The 23,568-nt window shown below is 34.8% G+C and overlaps 1 protein-coding gene across 1 annotated transcript in view; it reads left to right on the top strand.

Moving 5' to 3' along the window:
* The first annotated feature begins 3,491 nt into the window (after positions 1 to 3,491).
* LOC145692362 (uncharacterized) overlaps positions 3,492 to 23,568 on the top strand; it is a 50,092-nt gene continuing 30,015 nt past the window's right edge. The window contains exon 1 of the mRNA XM_081767659.1: positions 3,492 to 4,167. Within this exon, the coding sequence (XP_081623785.1) occupies positions 4,029 to 4,167 (139 nt within the window). The 5' untranslated portion in view covers positions 3,492 to 4,028. The remainder of the gene's footprint in view (positions 4,168 to 23,568) is intronic.

Here is a 23,568-nt window from a genome sequence, read left to right as displayed (position 1 = left end):
GGTCATGTATTTCATAATTCAGAGGGGGTAAAAGGAGATATAGGATTAGTTTCATGAAGAAACCTTAATAAATATATGTAAATTATGACTAGGAATCTATGACCTATGACTATGACATTTTCTACCTGATTCACTTTCGAGCGCACTTTGATACTCATATATATATATATATATATATATATATATATATATATATATGGGGTAGATATTGCTCTGTCTTAGAAATAACTTTTGTAGTTCTGAATTCGGAGTGGCCACAAAAGATATAGAATTAGATTCACGAAGAAATAGTATTAGATATAAACATAAATTATGACTAGGATTCTATGACCCTTTTTACCTGATTCACTTTCGAACGCACTTTGATACTCATGTCTGTGCTAGATATGTGCTCTATCTTTGAAATAAATCATGCACTTCTGAGTTCAAAGGGGGTCACCGGAGAAATAGTATAAGATTTACGAAGAAATTTTAATAAGTGTATGTAAATTATAACTAGGTTTATACGACCTTTTTTTTACCTGATTTCCTTTCCAGCTCACATTTATACTAATATATGTGGTAGATCCGTGCTCTGTCTTTGAAATCAGTTATTTAGTTCAAAATTCGAAGACGAGTCACCGCAGATATAAATTAGAATTAGATTCAAGAGGAAATGTTAATAAATATTAATATATAAATTATGACTTGATTCTATGACCCTAACTACGTGGCTCATTTTCGATACTTATATATGCGGTAGATATTTGTTCTGTCTTTGAAACGAGACATGTACTTCTGAATTTGAAGGTGAGACACCGGTAATATACATTTAGAATCATGAACGAGTTTTAATAAGTATATGTAAATTACAACTAGAATTCTATGACAATGCCTACCTGAATATCTTTCGAGTGTATTCTGATACTCATATATGTAGTGTATATGTGCTCTGTCTTTGAAATAAGGCATGTTGTTCTGAATTCGGTGGCAATCACTCGAGATATAGAATTAAATTCATGAAGAAATGCTATTAAATATATGTAAATTATGACTAGGATTCTACGATATTTTGTACCTGATTGGCTTTCCAGTTCACTTTGATACTCATGTATGTGGTAGATATTTGCTCTATCATTAAAATAAGTCATGTAGTTCTTAATTCAGAGTGGGGTCACCAGACACATAGAATTAGATTCACGAAGAAATGTTATTAAATATATGAAAATTATGACCAGGATCCTATGCATTTTCTACCTAATTCACTTTCGAGCGCACTTTGATTCTCATATATGTAGTAGGTATGTGCTCAACCTTTGAAATAGGTAATAGTTCTTAATTCGGAGGGGGGTCAGTGGAGATATAGAATAAGTTTCACGAAGAAACCTTAATAAATATATGTAAATTATGACTAGGAATCTATGACCTATGACTATGACCTTTTCTACCTGATTCACTTTCGAGCGCACTTTGGTACTGATATAGGCTATATGTTAGATATTTGCTCTGTCTTAGAAATAAATGTTGTAGTTCTGAATTTGGAGGGGGTCACAGGAGATATAGAATTAGGTCCACGAAGAAATATTAATAAATATGTACATATATTATGACTAGAATCCTATGTCCCTTTCTACCTTGATTCCCTTTCGAGCGCACTTTGATATTCATATTGCTATCTCTTTAAAATAAGTCACGTAGTCCTTAATACGGGTCACCGGAGATAAAGAATCAGATTTGCGAAGAAATATTAATTAATATATTTAAATCATTAGTAGGGTTCTACGAGCTTTCCAAACTGATTCGCTTTCGAGCGCACATTTACACTCATATGTGTAGTAGATATGTGCTCTGTCTTTGAAGTAAGTCATGTAGTTCTGAATTCGAATTGGGATCACGGGAGATATAGAATTAGATTCACTAAGAAATGTTAATAAATATATGTAAATTATGACTAGGATTCTGTGATCTTTTCTATTTGATTCACTTTCAAGTTCTATATACTTAGGCATCTCTAAAAATGTTTAGATATGCTTTCTGTCGTTTTATTATATATATGTATATTTTAAGAACATAGTTAAGAAATAACCTAGGTATTTAGTTACCAATTATCCATTAAATGAAAACAAATCAACTTGGAACTTTCGATACCTTTTATTGTAATGAATTATAGTTCTTTTCAGAGATGATTTCAAAGGTCCTGGATACATAACAACGGTAGTACAGAGTATCAAAGATCCTGGGTTCTAGGATCGAGCTGTCCAAAACATAAAGCATTTTAACCTAGATTGACAGCATTAATATATAACATATACATTACACAATGTAATTATAAGTGTATACAAAGAGTCATTCGCCTTGAAGACGAATTTCGAGAGGAAGCGATATTAAGCCCCCTTTCTACTCCAGAATACACCTGGCCAACGTCATAATGAGACCTAGTTAACTCTATCTTGCAATATCTTAATTAATCAGTTATGCATACTTGTAATATATGACTTATTGTACTTACATAATTACAACCATTCCTACACTATATAACAAAATGTAGCGACGAGTAAAAATCGCGATTACACAAAGTGACTTCAACACAAGTACACTTTGGCCGAAAGTTAATTCAGCTAGGTGATATAAGTCTCGGAGCTGATTATTTACTTGCCCTACAGACCACGGATGGGTCTTCGCGGGTTATGAAGCGCGATAGACTGTGCGGAGAGATCCAGCTCACGTATGGGTCTGAATCGTACTGAACCTCGAATGAATCGAAACAAGTCGTTATAAACCATCTCAATTCTCTTTCACATTACAAACCGTAACTTTGACCCAACTACGTCATAGCCCTGTATCCTATTCCACTTTGGCCACAATATTATTTTTGATATTTCTAAACTCGGTCACCGCTTTCCATCAATCTTGTAATGAGGACACTTAGTTATATTTCCGTTGAAGAACCTATTTCTTCTGCTTCTTTTGACTGTGACGTCACTCAAAGATTGTTAGATTTTCTGTGCAGTGGCTGTTAATAGTTTTGCGAAGAATTCTCTTCCGTGTTAAGGACAGTTATTGCTTTGTATTCTTTCTATTGTTCACTAAAGTTTTTAATGCCTCCCTTTTAGAATTTTTTTGAATAAAAAAAAAGAAATAAATTTTTCTGGATGTCGTCCCTTTTTCTCCACTGGAACGTGGTACAAGCACACTTTGATACTCATTTGTGTGGTAGGAATGTGCTCTGTTTTTGAAAGGAGTCGTATAGGCACCGCAAATGATTGCATTGATTTTTATGTCCGGTTTATTTTGTTGTCCTGTCTACCCTGAATTTATTGGTTAGAAAAGTTTGCAGATATCTGCTAAAATTCCTTCGGTGTAATCACTATACACCTTGAAACAGGTATTTAATTTCATAAATCATTTGGCTCATCTATATGTTTCAAGGTATACTGGAAGTTCCGTCCTGGGAACTATTGTTGCTTAAGAGGAAATTATTTTGAAATGTGACATTGAAGAATAGCTGAAACTCGTAATTTAAAGGAGGAATAATAATAACGAATATTTAAGTAAACAATTTTCAAGGTTTCTGTTGTCATGTGGAAAATTTCCATTAGTAAAAAGTTTCACAGGCTATTCCGTATTACGGAGTATTTTTAAAATGTTTTTACTAACTTCTAATTTGAAAAAGAATTAAAAATGTGCTTGTTTGGAAACTTGCGTGATGATATGAATATAAGAAAGCAGTAAGTAAAACATGGGAAAGTTTTCTAGAAGTATACATATCTTTATTACATTAATTATCTTATTAATTTCCATGGAAGAAGAACAAAACGTACTGCAGAATATCTTATATATTTTTACACTTCGAATCATTGCACATGGAACTGTTCTCAGGGATTAAAAAGGATTAATATTTTAGTTATTCAAATTTAATTTTTTAAATAAAAACCTAACTGAAACAGCATATTTAGTTATATGATCGTGTGTTGCCATCGTTCTTTGTAATTAAATTATCACTTTAATACTTTGGTTAATCGTTTTCCATTAGATAAAATAAGGAGAGAATGTATTTAGTACCATTGACGTCCGACGAACAGGAATCACTTTTGAGCACACTTGGAGAAAGATATAATGAAGAAGAAAAAGATATGGCCTACATAAAGGATTGGCTAAATAAACAACCACATCTCCCTAAGTACATAGGTAAGTGAGTATTTTGTTCTGTTACATAATAATATTAATTATAATAAAAATATTATAATATACTCAATGATTTTTCTTCTTCTTCCAAACTCGTATATGATTATAGATTTATAGTCTTTTTTGGTCAATATGGCAGTATTGACAGAAAAGGAAGTCATACTGCAGTTCGCTATTAATGTATATACATAACTAAATCATTAAATGTAAGAATTGTAATATTTCTGTTTATTTCGTAAATTATCTTATGGAACTAATTATGGTGCTAGTGTAGTTTTGGCGCACCACATTTTAGAGGATTTATAGGTAAAGTTAAATACTTTGTATGAAAAAGACATGTTTATAAGGAACACATCTCTGTAGGCGACATAATTTTATACAAAGTAATACACCTGTATTTTAGGTTTACAAGCGTAGGGTTACTAGTGTAAAATTATTACAAGTGCTTTACGATGGATAAAAGCTGTGAGTGCATGTGAAAGATGACTCTATTAGATTTTTTTTTTCACTGGCGGTGTATTTCTGCACACCATACAGAAGCTGCATTTTATATTTACAAGATGAGAGTTACTAGTATGAAACCATGACATGTGCTATTGAAACTCGCGTCTTTGCAAAATCCACCTATTTTCACTATCTTCGCTTACACGTATCCCCACCACCGCTGATGCGCCTGCTCCCTTCGGACGCACCCCCGCGCTACCGCTCGGGACCATAACCTTCGCCCTGCTTTGACTCGGTTAGATAGAATTCGTGCATTTTAGTGGCATTATGTCAAGTACCATATCGCAATTTGTTGGTATGAATGAGAAAGACATCACTCAGGATCGCTGGCCTGAAAAAGTTATTACAATTTTTCAATCCAGTATCCTCATCCTGAATGGAATTCCCGACCGCCTGCACCAAAGACAAGCACGTTAGCTATTATGCTAGGCAATGCCACAAACAGTACATTTTTTGTTTGAAACGAGACAAACATACGAAGTTTTTATAGTTGGAAGGCAGTCATAACTAATGATAGAAAAAACGTAGTCACACAATCTCTGTTGTATAGTACATTCATAGGAGTCACTTGCCTACTGTATCAACTACAGTTGTCCTTGAGGTTTTTCGTGTCATTCAAATACGAAGGCTTCTTGGGAACCATCTGATTATGCTGACAGGCTGTTCTAGTGAAGTTACTCCGTCTGTCGTTTTGTGCAAGAGTAAGTAATTTTGTAGTGCAGTGATGTTCGTGGTTTACAAGTTTATCTATATGGTATTTACTATGGAATGGTTGATGTAAATTGTGATTAAGGTGCTAGGTTACATCCTGAAAGATATCTATGAAGGAGTCATCCGAAGCTATCCACGTTTACGTCCCTGTTTAAATGTTTGCAGGAAGCTGGACATTTGCGACCACAACTTTACCAAGGATGGTGTATTTAATAGTCGAATAGTGACGAGTTGATCGATAAAAACCTTTACGCGAAAATTGTCAATAGCCATCAACAGATATTTGGAGGAAGCATGTGGGCTGTTATAGTTGGAGACCCCTTATTATATACACATCTTCTCCTTCTCCTCTTAACTGCGCTTATATACGCAGTATTTCTACAGCATAGGCTTCCAGAACTATTAGCAGATCTCCTGATTGGTGTTAGTCATTCTATGTGGACACAAAGGGGCCCAGCCCACTTTGCTGATGATTATCGTGCGTATCTAGATCACACTTTCACAGATAGTCGATCGTACAGGGATACTGTTTTCCTGGCCAACTCGTTCACTTGATCTCCCCCATCCGATTTCTCTTTGCGGGGTTACTTCAAACTTTTATCTATGAAATTCCCATAGATTTCCCACCATCCCTATTAAGGTTTCTCACGTTCACACCTTAAGTCTAATCTACAGCTCATGCTTTCGCAAACCAATGTTTTCTCCACACTTGATTCAGGCATTGGCCACTTTTGTACCTTAAACACATTTACTGTGTAGAATTGACGATGTCTGGTCTAACTTTTTATTTTAGATGTACAACATATCCTACTTTTCTTTTAGGATCACCTTTTGCGCTATTCTTGCTTTCAATGCATTCGTTCAATAAATAAATCTCGGATACGAATAATACATATTTCTGTTGACCGGACGTTAGTCGGAAGTTAATTTGTCCTGTTGCTGTTAATTTAAAGTTGTCATTATCTCCGAACCAACGCACTTCCATACACTTGTTTCTATTCTTAATTTGCTTATTTCAGTATCAATCTCTCCACCAATCTCTGAATATGTTCCCAGGTCACGAAAACACACAGTCTCTCTCTATATATACACAGCGGATTCTCGTTAATTCGAATTAGAAATTTCGAACAAAAGTTCATTCACTTTGAAAACTTTAGGGTGTGAATTTTTACGATCGTTGATAAATTTAAATTTTGAACCTCCTATTTGGATACATCGAAGTGGTACAGTACAACAATTTGTAATGTTAAACAGATTGTAAACAGAAGAATGCAGATTCAAGTAATTTTCAGTTGTCCAACAGAAAGTAAGGGAGATTGGCACAATACACAATAAATTCCATGAGAAAGAAGGTGAGATAGACAAAGAAGTAAACGTACAGCTTGTACCAAACTCATTTGAAGTTTCTAATAAGATTAAAATTTAGAAAACTCACAGAATATGAAGCAAATGTTGTTAATGACGCATTTCACACAATAAGTGAAATTAAAGCTTTTGTTGGCAGTATAAAAGAAATCAAATCAACGTAAAGGATAATCACTACTTTTTAAAGTGAGATCAGATACTGTAACTGAGGTTGTTACACGTGCTTGTGCCTTTGTGTATAATTCTGAAATTGAAATGAATAAATAACCTTCATAGAAAGAAAAGTCATAAGTCTTACAATATTATCACAACTCAAATAGCAGGCGCGTGTATACGCCGTGGTCGACCGTAATTACTAAGTTAAACCTGTCCGAGAGGTAGTATGGTAAGCGAACTGTTTAACACGAAGGCAGGCTTTCTCGCTACTATCCTCAGTTAGTTTTTAGTGGCAGTGGCGATGAGTGGTCAACAACGTATTATAGATGAATTGTTACTGCAGGAATTCTAACTTGGGCATAGCATTGCAGTAGCAACCCGAAACATTTTTCGTGTGAAAGACGAAGGTATAGTGAACTAGCAAGGCAACTTGTTGGTTCCAGAAATTTCGTGCAGGTTGCAAAAATATTTAAGATCAACTATAGTCTGCCACAGGGTAACAGTTTGTGAGGTTATACAACATTGAAAAAAAATCCACCTACCAGTGCATGTTGAATGGCAAATAAACTGAACATATCCTCTTTTAGCGTACACTGAAAACGCAATATTGTTTCGCAAACCGGTGAATCGTAAAACATTATCAAATGTTGGGAGTTTTTAAGCTGATTGATCTTTTACGATGCCGTTTTATTACAACATATGGTCTTATGGTTAGATAAATAAGATCGTTTTCTTTTGTAGGACACTGATATCCGAAATCTTCGTTTTTAAATTTTCAGATGAAAAAACCTTTGAGATGAAAACGTAAAGATATTTTTTGGCAAGTAGGTATCGTCCACGATCATGATCCAGGACTACTGTTGTTAAGTTTTAAAATTTGATAACCTTTCATTATGTTGAATAGATGTAAAATTCTCTAAAAGTACATATTTGGTAGGTTGCTCATCCTCTAAGGTAAGGTTATACAGCTCTATGAATAAATTTGGTATAGTAGAATGGATGTCCTTGAAAAGATATGGAAACTTGGGTTTTTAGATGTTAAGGATTATTGTTATAAATCATGGTTATGATTAGTGTACGAAGATCCAGAGTTTGATTCCCGGTGAAAGCTTACAGCGCTTCGATATGAAGTGAAATTCGTTTGGTATTTGGGTTAATATTCTACATAAATATTATGTTGAGCTTTCTAAAGAGTTCGCTGTCACATTATCCAAATTTAATGAGATAATTTGTTTGAGGATATAGGTACCCTATTGCACTCTTCTTAAATTCTGACAAGAGAGAGATACATGGCTCACCAGAGTTGCATGATTTATTAAAGTTTAAGGTAATTTTCTTATCCTGGTATCAGCTTTTATGGTTCGGATTTTAGATTTATGTCTCAAACAAATTTGATGATTCAGTTTAAATTGCCAACTAAAAATATTTTAGTCGGAAAGCAAACATTTTCAGCAAGCACATGGAAAATTTCAAATAAATGTTTAAAAAAACATTTCAGAATTAATCGTTAAACTGTATCAAGTTTTCACCCATTATATTAATAAAAACACGGTTTTCATCTATCCGATTAAACCAAAGACTTAACGAGTCGAGACTAAAACAGCCAGAGCAAAGCTCAAGTGATAATTTTAAATTGAAAAATTTCAAACTAAAATTTTAAAACCAAATTTTAATAAATACAATTTTAAAAATTTTAATAAATACAGTTTCAAATAATAATTTCAAACTAAAAGTTTTCAATTAACATATTAAAACTAATACTTTCATACAAGTTTCAAGTAGTAGGAAAGGTTTAAACTAAAACTCTGAACTCATTTTTTCGGCTTCAAATCTTCAAATTTTGGGTTTGTATTAAAAGTTTCTAATGAGAATTTCAAAGTAATATGTCCAAATCAAAATATTTTCAAACTAAATTCGTGAGAAATACATTTGACCAACCCTTAAAATTTATGAATTGTTAATAAAAAGCGGATATACATATAGCCGCTGTAACACTTGAGACCTTTGATAGTTTCTAAAAAACTAATAACAGATTACTGATCAGGAAACATACGCTTGTCGAGAGCAAAACAAAACTGTAAGATGCACAGAAATTCATTCAGGTATTTAAATATGACGTAAAGCAAGTAAATATTTTCTTAATTCAATCGCTCCTGTCTCATAAGAACAAGGTACAAGTAGTCAACTTCTGCAATAGGTTTGATGCAATACGACAATAATAATAATAATAATAATAATAATAATAATAATAATAATAATAATAATAATAATAATAATAATAATAATAATAATAATAATAATAATAATAATAAAAAACTTTCTCAAACATGACTAAATAACAATTGATTCTATGCTCACATACAATATAATAGTTTACGTTCCATCTTATTGAACCTTCCTTAATCGCTGTTATGTTTGTTTTTAAACATTTAAGTACACTACATCATAGTAGAAAATAATATTGTATATATTGTATCAAGATTCTACCAATATTGGCGGCGAGGTGGCTCTGGTGGAGCGTTCATCTCCTTGGTTTGGACTCCCTGGTTCGATCCCAGCTCGCACCGTGTGGACTTTGTGGTGGACAAACATCGCGCTCGTGGCTTTTCTCAGGGTTCTCCCCTTTCCTCCTACTTTCTTCATTCCACCATGTCACACATTTCTCTTCTTCGCTGTCTCCTTTAGCCTAGTCGGTGTCACAGGAATTTTTTACCCCAGGAGACTTTTACCCCCTGGAAAGTTTTACCCCCTGGAAATCTTTAACCCTTTGTCGGTTTATGATAATTTCAAAGGAAAAGTCAGAAGTTATATTAAAAATTCATGTCATTGAAAGTGATCTCTCAGTGGATGCAATAACTTTGGTCAAAATGCTTTTAAATCCGAAAATTAGGTAGGGAGATAAAAATTTCCTAGGAAATTATTACCCCCCCCCCCCTGTCGGTTATTGGTTATTTCAAAGACAAGCTCAAATGTTACATTATAAATTGATACCACTCCGTAATGTCTCTTAACAGACACAGTCACTTTCGTCAAGATGGCTTTAAATCCGAAGATTTGGTAGGGGGATAAAAATTCCTAGGAAATTATTACCACCCTCTCGGTTATTGTTACTTCCAAGACAAGCTCAAATGTAACATTATAAATTGATACCACTCCGTAATATGTCTTAACAGAAACAGTCATTTTGGGCAAGATGGCTTTAAATTCAAAGATTTGTTAGGGGAGTAAAACTTTCCTAGGAAATTATTACCCCACTGTCGGTTATTCGTTATTTCAAAGACAAGCTCCAATGTTACATTATAAATTTATACCACTCCTAATATCTCTTAATAGAAACAGTCACTTTCGGCAAGATGGTTTTAAATCCGAAGATTTGGTAGGGGGATAAAAATTTCATATGAAATTATTATCCCCCTGTCGGTTATTGGTTATTTCAAAGACAAGCTCCAATGTTACATTATAAATTGATACCACTCCTAATATCTCTTAACAGAAACAGTCACTTTGGGCAAGATGGCTTTAAATCCGAAGATTTGGTAGGAGGGTAAAAATTTCCTAGGAAATTATTACCACCCCCTCTTTTATTAGTTACTTCAAAGACAAGCTCAAATGTTACATTATAAATTGAAACCACTATTAATATCTCTTAACAGAAACAGTCACTTTGGGCAAGATGGTTTTAAATCCGAAGATTTGGTAGGAGGGTAAAAATTTCCTAGGAAATTATTACCACCCCCTCTTTTATTAGTTACTTCAACGACAAGCACCAATGTTACATTATAAATTGATACCACTCCTAATATCTCTTAACAGAAACAGTCACTTTCGGCAAGATGGTTTTAAATCCGAAGATTTGGTAGGGGGATAAAAATTTCCTATGAAATTATTATCCCCCTGTCGGTTATTGGTTATTTCAAAGACAAGCTTCAATGTTACATTATAAATTGATACCACTCCTAATATCTCTTAACAGAAACAGTCACTTTCGGCAAGGTGGCTTTAAATCTGAAAATTTGGTAGGGGGATCAAAATTTCGTAGGAAATTAGTATCCCCCTGTCGGTTATTGGTTACTTGAAATACAAACTCAAATGTTACATTATAAATTGCTATCATTCCGTATTATCTGTTAACGGAGGCACTCACTTTGGTCAAGATGGCTTAGAATCCGAAGATTTGATAGGAGGGTATTATTTCAATAAGAAATTATTACCCCCCTGTCGGTTATTGGTTACTTCAAAGACAAGCTCCAATGTTACATTTTAAATTGATACCACTCCTAATATCTCTTAACAGACACAGTCATTTTGGGCAAGGTGGCTTTAAATCCGAAGATTTGGTAGGGGGTAAAATTTTCCTAGGAGATTATTACCCCCCTGTTGGTTATTGGTTATTTCAAAGACAAGCTCAAATGTTACTTTATAAATTGATACCACTCCATAATATCTCTTAACAGACACAGTCACTTTCGGCAAGGTGATTTTAAATCCGAAGATTTGGTAGGGGGTAACAATTTCCTAGGAAATTAGTATCCCCCTGTCGGTTATTGGTTACTTGAAATACAAACTCAAATGTTACATTATAAATTGCTATCATTCCATGTTATCTGTTAACGGAGGCACTCACTTTGGTGAAGATGACTTAATATCCGAAGATTTGATAGGAGGGTATTATTTCCTAGGAAATTTTTACCCCCGGTCCGGTTTGGTTACATCAAGACCAATTGCAATGTTACATTATAAAATTATATTATTTCATGTTTTGTCTTAACAAACGCACTCACTTTGGCCAATATTGCTTTGTATCCGAAAAATTGAGAGAGGGTAATATCTTCTTTGAGAATTTATGTCCAATTGTACGTTCTTGGTTTTTAAAAGAAAAAATCTAATATTTGTTAGTTTATAAATTGATATTATACTCTGTTATCTCTTAACAGACGCACTGACTGTCGATATGATGTCTTTATATCAGGAATTTTATAGGGGGGCTTTTCTCTAGGGAATTTATACTCTTGTATTGGTTCTGTGTTACTTCAAGGATAAGGTCAAATTGTTACATTATAAATTGATATTATACTATTTTATGTCTTAACAGATACACTCACTCTGGGGGCAATAAAGGATGGTTTTATTTTCGGAAAGTTCATAGGGAAATGATATATAAAGAGAGCTAAAACTTGTTGTTATTTTAAATGAGATGTTCAAATACTAAATTTGAAGACTGGAGTTTAATAGAGTCCGCAAATGTACTCGTTTTTACAAGATAATTTTCACCCGTATTCTTCTCTTCCACTTCGAAATTCCAAAAATCGTTTCTTTGTGGTATCTTACGTCTCAGATCCAATGTACTGACCAAGTTTTAAGTTTCCAACTTCAGCGGTTGTACATACGACTTGAGAATCTTGTGTTTAGAAGCTTTGTACGTTGTTCTGATGGCTAGCTCGCGCTAGCTAGCTACGCCATTTTGAACAGTGTTGACAACTTTATCAATGTTTATTATATCTCCGGTACGGATTGAGATATCGAAGTGCTGTAAACGGTAAAATAATTTGTACGTTCATTGCAAACCATACATGTAACTAGAAATAATATTTACCTAAGATTTTTTTAAATAAAGACTTTCAAAAAATTCGAAATTTTCAACCCCTGTAACTTCTTTTCTATTCATTCGAAAAATGTTATACTATGACCATGGTATTCAGCGCTAAAGTTCTTTGGATGTACATTATCCTGTGCATCTCTGTTGTGCTTTGTCTGCGTTAGAAGCTTCCAAACTTCGGATGTTTGTGATACCATAATATGTTTAGCTTGTAACACTGATTAATAAAAGTGGTATTTTAAGTTTACAATTGACATGTTGGTTTGAAACATGAAATAAACTGACGTAGTGCCATTTGAAAAAAATATAAACTTATATTTGGTTGGCAACACTGTTGTGAATTTCTGTATAAACCCGTTATAGCGGCTGATCATGATAATTTGTCTACCATGTGTATATAAGGAGAGAGAGAGAATAATAAATTGCAATAACGTTGTTTTTAATTGAAAGATGTGTTTTATGTTTTCAATCATTTATGTTATAAACTGTGTGATAACAGTTATCAAGATTATAAGGCAACTAATATCTAATATTTTACACTGCAAACTAGGTAATATTTTGGAATCAAATTCTGCTTTCTTAGTTGCAAATAACATAATTTAAAGTTATATTTACATACCTTTGTTTCAAAAGATTGTTTATTCTCAATATATTTTTTTCCCACGTGTTCAACACTGTCAAAAAATCAAGTCGAGTTTCAAACTCAATAGTTTCCTTTCGACGCAACTGTATCCTTAAATCTCGACTACTAGTAGAACAAGTCAAGAGCTGCTTTCAATGAAATATTTTTTAACAGTGCAGTGTTTCGGAGGAAAATTTCTTCCTCCTTTTATACTAGGGCGCTAAGATGTAAGATTTGAATTGTTCTTCTTGAACAGCAGCTTATACAAATTTCATTGAAATAATAAGAAAACAATTAATAGAAATTAACACTTTGACACTGCAACTATCTTAAGACACCTGAGGGACACTGTGGCTCAGTGGTAGAGCGTTCACCTCCGGGGCTTGGTGTCACTGGTTCGATCCCAGCTCAGGCTGTGTGTAGTTTGTGGAGTACAAACACCGTGCTCGTAGGTATTCTAGGGTTCTCCCGTTTCCTCCCACTTTTTTCATTTCATTCATTTCTCATAATCACCGTCTAATTTAGCCTAACTGACATAACCGTGGGACGTAAAACTAAAAGATATAATTTCATTTTTCTTAAGACAACCTCGTCAGACAACAAATCACGTGCAAAACTGGAAAAGCAACTATTTCCTAGGGAAACATTACCAACTATCAAGTTTTGGGTTATGAAGCCAAATTTTCAGACATAAAGCAATCTTGGCCAGAGTGATTGCGTCTATTAACACATGCTACGGAGTGGTATCAATTTATAAAGTAAAATTTTAATATGTCTTTGAAGTAACCAGTAACCGACAGGGGGTAATAATTTCCTACGAAATCTTTACCTCCCTACCAAATCTTCGAATTTAAAACTATCTTGCCGAAAGTGACTGTATCTCTTAAAAGATATTACGGAGTCGTATCAATTTATAATGTAACATTTGAGTTTGTCTTTGAAGTAACCAATAATCGAAAGGGGGGTAATAATTTCCTAGGAAATTGATACCACCCTAACAAATCTTCGGATTTAAAACCATCTTGCCCAAAGTCACTGTGTCTGTTAAGAGATATTACGGAGTGGTATCAATTTATAATATAACATTTGAGCTTGTCTTTAAAGTAACCAGTAACCGACAGGGTGTAATAATTTCCTACGAAATTTTAACCCCCTACCAAATCTTCGGATTTAAAGACATCTTGCCGAAAGTGACTGTTTCTGTTAAGAGATATTAGGAGTTGTATCAATTTATAATGTAACATTTGAGCTTGTCTTTGAAGTAACCAATAACCGACAGGGGGTAAAAATTTCCTAGGAAATTTTTACCCCCCTACGAAATCTTAGGATCCAAAACCATCTTGCCGAATGTGACTGTGTCTGTCAAGTGAAACTACGGAGCGGTATCAATTTATAATGTAACATTTGAGATTTTCTTTGAAGTAACCAATAACCGACAAGGGAGTAATAATTTCCTAGCAAATTTTTACCCCTCTGCCAAATCTTCGGATTTAAAACCATCTTGTCGGAAGTGACTGTGTCTGTTAAAAGATATTACGGAGTCGTATCAATTTATAATGTAACATTTCAGTTTCTCTTTGAAGTAACCAATAACCGACAGGGTGTAATAATTTCCTAGGAAATTTTTACCTCCCTACCACATCTATGGATTTAAAACCATCTTGCCGAAAGTGACTGTTTCTGTTAAGAGATATTACGGAGTGGTATCAATTTATAACGTAACATTTGAGCTTGTCTTTGAAGTAACCAATAACCGACAGGGGGTAATAATTTCCTAGGAAATTTTTACCCCTATACCAAATCTTCGGATCTAAAACCATCTTACCGAACGGGACTGTGTCTGTTAAGTGAAACTACGGAGCGGTATCAATTTATAATGTAACATTTGAGTTTGTCTTTGAAGTAACCAATAATCGAAAGGGGGGTAATAATTTCCTAGCAAATTTTTACCCCTCTTCCAAATCTTCGGATTTAAAACCATCTTGCCGAATGTGACTGTGTCTGTTAAAAGATATTACGGAGTCGTATCAATTTATAATGTAACATTTCAGCTTCTCTTTGAAGTAACCAATAACCGACAGGGGGTAATAATTTCCTAGGAAATTTTTACCTCCCTACCAAATCTATGGATTTAAAACCATCTTGCCGAAAGTGACTGTTTCTGTTAAGAGATATTACGGAGTGGTATCAATTTATAATGTAACATTTGAGCTTGTATTTGAAGTAACCAATAACCGACAGGGGGTAATAACTTCCTAGGAAATTTTTACCCCTCTACCAAATCTTCGGATCTAAAACCATCTTGCCGAACGGGACTGTGTCTGTTAAGTGAAACTACGGAGCGGTATCAATTTATAATGTAACATTTGAGTTTGTCTTTGAAGTAACCAATAATCGAAAGGGGGGTAATAATTTCCTAGCAAATTTTTACCCCTCTTCCAAATCTTCGGATTTAAAACCATCTTGCCGAATGTGACTGTGTCTGTTAAAAGATATTACGGAGTCGTATCAATTTATAATGTAACATTTCAGCTTCTCTTTGAAGTAACCAATAACCGACAGGGGGTAATAATTTCCTAGGAAATTTTTACCTCCCTACCAAATCTATGGATTTAAAACCATCTTGCCGAAAGTGACTGTTTCTGTTAAGAGATATTACGGAGTGGTATCAATTTATAATGTAACATTTGATCTTGTATTTGAAGTAACCAATAACCGACAGGGGGTAATAACTTCCTAGGAAATTTTTACCCCTCTACCAAATCTTCGGATCTAAAACCAGCTTGCCGAACTGGACTGTGTCTGTTAAGTGAAACTACGGATCGGTATCAATTTATAATGTAACATTTGAGTTTGTCTTTGAAGTAACCAATAATCGAAAGGGGGGTAATAATTTCCTAGCAAATTTTTACCCCTCTTCCAAATCTTCGAATTTAAAACCATCTTGCCGAATGTGACTGTGTCTGTTAAGTGAAACTACGGAGCGGTATCAATTTATAATGTAACGTTTGAGTTTTTTTTGAAGTAACTAATAACCGACAGGGGGTAATAATTTCCTAGCAAATTTTTACCCCTCTGCCAAATCTTCAGATTTAAAACCATCTTGTCGAAAGTGACTGTGTCTGTTAAAAGATATTACGGAGTCGTATCAATTTATAATGTAACATTTCAGCTTCTCTTTGAAGTAACCAATAATCGACAGGGGGTAATAATTTCCTAGGAAATTTTTACCTCCCTACCAAATCTATGGATTTAAAACCATCTTGCTGAAAGTGACTGTTTCTGTTAAGAGATATTACGGAGTGGTATAAATTTATAATGTAACATTTGAGCTTGTCTTTGAAGTAACCAATAATCGACAGGGGGTAATAATTTCCTAGGAAATTTTTACCTCCCTACCAAATCTATGAATCTAAAACCATCTTGTCGAAAGTGACTGTGTCTGTTAAAAGATATTACGGAGTCGTATCAATTTATAATGTAACGTTGGAGCTTGTCTTTGAAGTAACCAATAACCGGCAGGGGTTTAATAATTTCCTAGAAAATTTTTACCCTCCTACCATATCTTTGGATTTAAAACCATCTTGCCGAAAATGACTGTCTGTTAAGAGATATTACGGAGTGGTATCAATTTATAGTGTAACATTTGAGCTTGTCTTTGAAGTAACCAATAACCGACAGGGGGTAAAAATTTCCTAGGAAATTTTTACCCCCCTACGAAATCTTAGGATCCAAAACCATCTTGCCGAATGTGACTGTGTCTGTCAAGTGAAACTACGGAGCGGTATCAATTTATAATGTAACATTTGAGATTTTCTTTGAAGTAACCAATAACCGACAAGGGAGTAATAATTTCCTAGCAAATTTTTACCCCTCTGCCAAATCTTCGGATTTAAAACCATCTTGTCGGAAGTGACTGTGTCTGTTAAAAGATATTACGGAGTCGTATCAATTTATAATGTAACATTTCAGTTTCTCTTTGAAGTAACCAATAACCGACAGGGTGTAATAATTTCCTAGGAAATTTTTACCTCCCTACCACATCTATGGATTTAAAACCATCTTGCCGAAAGTGACTGTTTCTGTTAAGAGATATTACGGAGTGGTATCAATTTATAACGTAACATTTGAGCTTGTCTTTGAAGTAACCAATAACCGACAGGGGGTAATAATTTCCTAGGAAATTTTTACCCCTATACCAAATCTTCGGATCTAAAACCATCTTGCCGAACGGGACTGTGTCTGTTAAGTGAAACTACGGAGCGGTATCAATTTATAATGTAACATTTGAGTTTGTCTTTGAAGTAACCAATAATCGAAAGGGGGGTAATAATTTCCTAGCAAATTTTTACCCCTCTTCCAAATCTTCGGATTTAAAACCATCTTGCCGAATGTGACTGTGTCTGTTAAAAGATATTACGGAGTCGTATCAATTTATAATGTAACATTTCAGCTTCTCTTTGAAGTAACCAATAACCGACAGGGGGTAATAATTTCCTAGGAAATTTTTACCTCCCTACCAAATCTATGGATTTAAAACCATCTTGCCGAAAGTGACTGTTTCTGTTAAGAGATATTACGGAGTGGTATCAATTTATAATGTAACATTTGAGCTTGTATTTGAAGTAACCAATAACCGACAGGGGGTAATAACTTCCTAGGAAATTTTTACCCCTCTACCAAATCTTCGGATCTAAAACCATCTTGCCGAACGGGACTGTGTCTGTTAAGTGAAACTACGGAGCGGTATCAATTTATAATGTAACATTTGAGTTTGTCTTTGAAGTAACCAATAATCGAAAGGGGGGTAATAATTTCCTAGCAAATTTTTACCCCTCTTCCAAATCTTCGGATTTAAAACCATCTTGCCGAATGTGACTGTGTCTGTTAAAAGATATTACGGAGTCGTATCAATTTATAATGTAACATTTCAGCTTCTCTTTGAAGTAACCAATAACCGACAGGGGGTAATAATTTCCTAGGAAATTTTTACCTCCCTACCAAATCTATGGATTTAAAACCATCTTGCCGAAAGTGACTGTTTCTGTTAAGAGATATTACGGAGTGGTATCAATTTATAATGTAACATTTGAGCTTGTATTTGAAGTAACCAATAACCGACAGGGGGTAATAACTTCCTAGGAAATTTTTACCCCTCTACCAAATCTTCGGATCTAAAACCAGCTTGCCGAACTGGACTGTGTCTGTTAAGTGAAACTACGGATCGGTATCAATTTATAATGTAACATTTGAGTTTGTCTTTGAAGTAACCAATAATCGAAAGGGGGGTAATAATTTCCTAGCAAATTTTTACCCCTCTTCCAAATCTTCGAATTTAAAACCATCTTGCCGAATGTGACTGTGTCTGTTAAGTGAAACTACGGAGCGGTATCAATTTATAATGTAACGTTTGAGTTTTTTTTGAAGTAACTAATAACCGACAGGGGGTAATAATTTCCTAGCAAATTTTTACCCCTCTGCCAAATCTTCAGATTTAAAACCATCTTGTCGAAAGTGACTGTGTCTGTTAAAAGATATTACGGAGTCGTATCAATTTATAATGTAACATTTCAGCTTCTCTTTGAAGTAACCAATAATCGACAGGGGGTAATAATTTCCTAGGAAATTTTTACCTCCCTACCAAATCTATGGATTTAAAACCATCTTGCTGAAAGTGACTGTTTCTGTTAAGAGATATTACGGAGTGGTATAAATTTATAATGTAACATTTGAGCTTGTCTTTGAAGTAACCAATAATCGACAGGGGGTAATAATTTCCTAGGAAATTTTTACCTCCCTACCAAATCTATGAATCTAAAACCATCTTGTCGAAAGTGACTGTGTCTGTTAAAAGATATTACGAAGTCGTATCAATTTATAATGTAACGTTGGAGCTTGTCTTTGAAGTAACCAATAACCGGCAGGGGTTTAATAATTTCCTAGAAAATTTTTACCCTCCTACCATATCTTTGGATTTAAAACCATCTTGCCGAAAATGACTGTCTGTTAAGAGATATTACGGAGTGGTATCAATTTATAGTGTAACATTTGAGCTTGTCTTTGAAGTAACCAATAACCGACAGGGGGTAAAAATTTCCTAGGAAATTTTTACCCCCCTACGAAATCTTAGGATCCAAAACCATCTTGCCGAATGTGACTGTGTCTGTCAAGTGAAACTACGGAGCGGTATCAATTTATAATGTAACATTTGAGATTTTCTTTGAAGTAACCAATAACCGACAAGGGAGTAATAATTTCCTAGCAAATTTTTACCCCTCTGCCAAATCTTCGGATTTAAAACCATCTTGTCGGAAGTGACTGTGTCTGTTAAAAGATATTACGGAGTCGTATCAATTTATAATGTAACATTTCAGTTTCTCTTTGAAGTAACCAATAACCGACAGGGTGTAATAATTTCCTAGGAAATTTTTACCTCCCTACCACATCTATGGATTTAAAACCATCTTGCCGAAAGTGACTGTTTCTGTTAAGAGATATTACGGAGTGGTATCAATTTATAACGTAACATTTGAGCTTGTCTTTGAAGTAACCAATAACCGACAGGGGGTAATAATTTCCTAGGAAATTTTTACCCCTATACCAAATCTTCGGATCTAAAACCATCTTGCCGAACGGGACTGTGTCTGTTAAGTGAAACTACGGAGCGGTATCAATTTATAATGTAACATTTGAGTTTGTCTTTGAAGTAACCAATAATCGAAAGGGGGGTAATAATTTCCTAGCAAATTTTTACCCCTCTTCCAAATCTTCGGATTTAAAACCATCTTGCCGAATGTGACTGTGTCTGTTAAAAGATATTACGGAGTCGTATCAATTTATAATGTAACATTTCAGCTTCTCTTTGAAGTAACCAATAACCGACAGGGGGTAATAATTTCCTAGGAAATTTTTACCTCCCTACCAAATCTATGGATTTAAAACCATCTTGCCGAAAGTGACTGTTTCTGTTAAGAGATATTACGGAGTGGTATCAATTTATAATGTAACATTTGAGCTTGTTTTTGAAGTAACCAATAACCGACAGGGGGTAATAACTTCCTAGGAAATTTTTACCCCTCTACCAAATCTTCGGATCTAAAACCATCTTGCCGAACGGGACTGTGTCTGTTAAGTGAAACTACGGAGCGGTATCAATTTATAATGTAACATTTGAGTTTGTCTTTGAAGTAACCAATAATCGAAAGGGGGGTAATAATTTCCTAGCAAATTTTTACCCCTCTTCCAAATCTTCGGATTTAAAACCATCTTGCCGAATGTGACTGTGTCTGTTAAAAGATATTACGGAGTCGTATCAATTTATAATGTAACATTTCAGCTTCTCTTTGAAGTAACCAATAACCGACAGGGGGTAATAATTTCCTAGGAAATTTTTACCTCCCTACCAAATCTATGGATTTAAAACCATCTTGCCGAAAGTGACTGTTTCTGTTAAGAGATATTACGGAGTGGTATCAATTTATAATGTAACATTTGGGCTTGTATTTGAAGTAACCAATAACCGACAGGGGGTAATAACTTCCTAGGAAATTTTTACCCCTCTACCAAATCTTCGGATCTAAAACCAGCTTGCCGAACTGGACTGTGTCTGTTAAGTGAAACTACGGATCGGTATCAATTTATAATGTAACATTTGAGTTTGTCTTTGAAGTAACCAATAATCGAAAGGGGGGTAATAATTTCCTAGCAAATTTTTACCCCTCTTCCAAATCTTCGAATTTAAAACCATCTTGCCGAATGTGACTGTGTCTGTTAAGTGAAACTACGGAGCGGTATCAATTTATAATGTAACGTTTGAGTTTTTTTTTGAAGTAACTAATAACCGACAGGGGGTAATAATTTCCTAGCAAATTTTTACCCCTCTGCCAAATCTTCAGATTTAAAACCATCTTGTCGAAAGTGACTGTGTCTGTTAAAAGATATTACGGAGTCGTATCAATTTATAATGTAACATTTCAGCTTCTCTTTGAAGTAACCAATAATCGACAGGGGGTAATAATTTCCTAGGAAATTTTTACCTCCCTACCAAATCTATGGATTTAAAACCATCTTGCTGAAAGTGACTGTTTCTGTTAAGAGATATTACGGAGTGGTATAAATTTATAATGTAACATTTGAGCTTGTCTTTGAAGTAACCAATAATCGACAGGGGGTAATAATTTCCTAGGAAATTTTTACCTCCCTACCAAATCTATGGATCTAAAACCATCTTGTCGAAAGTGACTGTGTCTGTTAAAAGATATTACGGAGTCGTATCAATTTATAATGTAACGTTGGAGCTTGTCTTTGAAGTAACCAATAACCGGCAGGGGTTTAATAATTTCCTAGAAAATTTTTACCCTCCTACCATATCTTTGGATTTAAAACCATCTTGCCGAAAATGACTGTCTGTTAAGAGATATTACGGAGTGGTATCAATTTATAGTGTAACATTTGAGCTTGTCTTTGAAGTAACCAATAATCGACAGGGGGATAATAATTTCCTAGGAAATTTTTATCCCCCTACCAAATCTTCGGATTTAAAACCATCTTGCCCAAAGTGAGTGCATACCTGAAAGATCACATTCAATGATATGAGTTTTTAATATAACTTCTGACTTTTCCTTTGAAATTACCAGAAACCGACAAGGGGGTAAAGATTTCCAGGGGGTAAAAGTTTTCAGGGCTAAAAAAATCCCTGTGACACCGGCCTAACCGTGGTATGTAAAACTTAAAGATTTCATTTTTTTTTACCACTGTACAGGTTAAAGACAAATTTTTGGTTGTTTTTTCAGATCAAGCTCCTTACCTTTTGGTGTAAGTGTTCATTTTCATGGAACATAATATACTCTTTGTACCCTGTATCACCTTTATTAACCTGAGAATAGTGTTAGGCATGTGATAGTCTTAGTGTCTGTGACAGAAAGAATAGTGTCTTTGTCTTTCAACTCTAATAAAACTGAAAGACATTCTGACTGTGAGTTGTAGCTGTTGTGCATCATAACACACGGTCATTATTTTTTATATTAAAAAGACTTCGGAAGTTCCATACCAGATAAAGGTAAAGAGAATAGTACACGATATCTAACCATTAACAACACTTCTTAGTTGTGAGCGTTTAATTTAGTTTTTAAATGGTAACACCACTCCTTAGTTATGACGTTGTTACACAATTCCGTATGAGTGGGGAAACCATTCGGCAGCATCTCCACCAACTTGGGAAGCACTACAAATTGGATCGATGTATCCCATAATTTGACTCCGGGCCAGAAATCAACGCGGGCAGTAACTTGTGTTTCCTTGCTGTCTCGTCTGAGGAAGGACCCATTTCTGGACTAGGTGTTAACATGATGAGAATTGGGTCCTGTGCGGAGCTCCACGTCATCGTTGTCATTGGTTTGCATCCTACGAACCAGTTCGAAACCAGCCGAAACCAGCACTACATCAGAAGGAGGTCCTCCTTTGTGTTTTATGGACTGCTCGCGGCACTGTGCATCGGGAACTGTCACCAGCTTGTTAGAGCATCAATGCAACTGCATACTGCCAGCAGTTGAGTAGTGTACAAGAAAAATATGGAGCACTTCTGTATCCCGAAAGAGCCCTCTTGTTACAAGACAACGCTAAGCCCCACGTGGCTAGCATACCGTTCTACGCCTTGGATGGGAAACAGTATTGCATACGCCGTACTTGCCGGACAATTCAATGTCCGATTATCGTGTGTTCCATTCTTTGGACAATCACCTTAGAGGACGTCAGTTCAAATACCTAGGAGAGGAGCAAAATGCACTTGATACCTTCTTCACTTCATGGCCCAAACTAGTTCTACCACGATGAAATCCATGTTCTTCCAAAACTTTGGCAGAAGGTCGTCGATGCTAATGGGGATTATTTTTGATCTTCCATGTATATTTTAGGCGATATATCGATGTTCGAATGTGGTGGGTGAAAACCGACAAAACTTTATTGGTTACCTTTATAAGAATAAGTTACCAGAGCTTGAGAGGTACGAGACTTTTGTATCTATGATACTCCAAAATCCCGAAATATACCTCCTTTCGAAACTTAGAACTCGAAAATACTTTTAATATTATCCAGAAATTCAGTAATTTCAATCAAACGTGGCAACCCAAGATCCATAACGATTTATGAATTAAAAAGGCAAAGAGCAGTAAATTAGGTAATGCAATGCCTAGTTATAAGTTGCGAAAAAACATTTTCGGAAAATGGCTAATAACACAAATCGTGACTCTCGTTCCGTTAATAAATACTCATTGACATAGAAATTTGTCACTGAAATCCAAAGGCTAATTCTCAAAGCCACGCAGTGTTCAAGCTTCGTATATTATAAAATGTAATGGGTGGAGTATGGGTCAATGAGCATCCGCCTAAAATGCGTATTATCTCGTCAGGACTCGCATGGAGGGACAACGAAAACAAGAAGGAAGTAATTTAA

This window comes from Thermobia domestica, chromosome 8, assembly GCF_964235325.1.
Source record: "Thermobia domestica chromosome 8, izTheDome1.hap1.1, whole genome shotgun sequence".
Lineage (NCBI taxonomy): Eukaryota > Metazoa > Arthropoda > Insecta > Zygentoma > Lepismatidae > Thermobia > Thermobia domestica.
The sequence above is the reverse complement of the archived record's forward strand: the minus strand, read 5'-3'. Positions and strand labels throughout refer to the sequence as shown.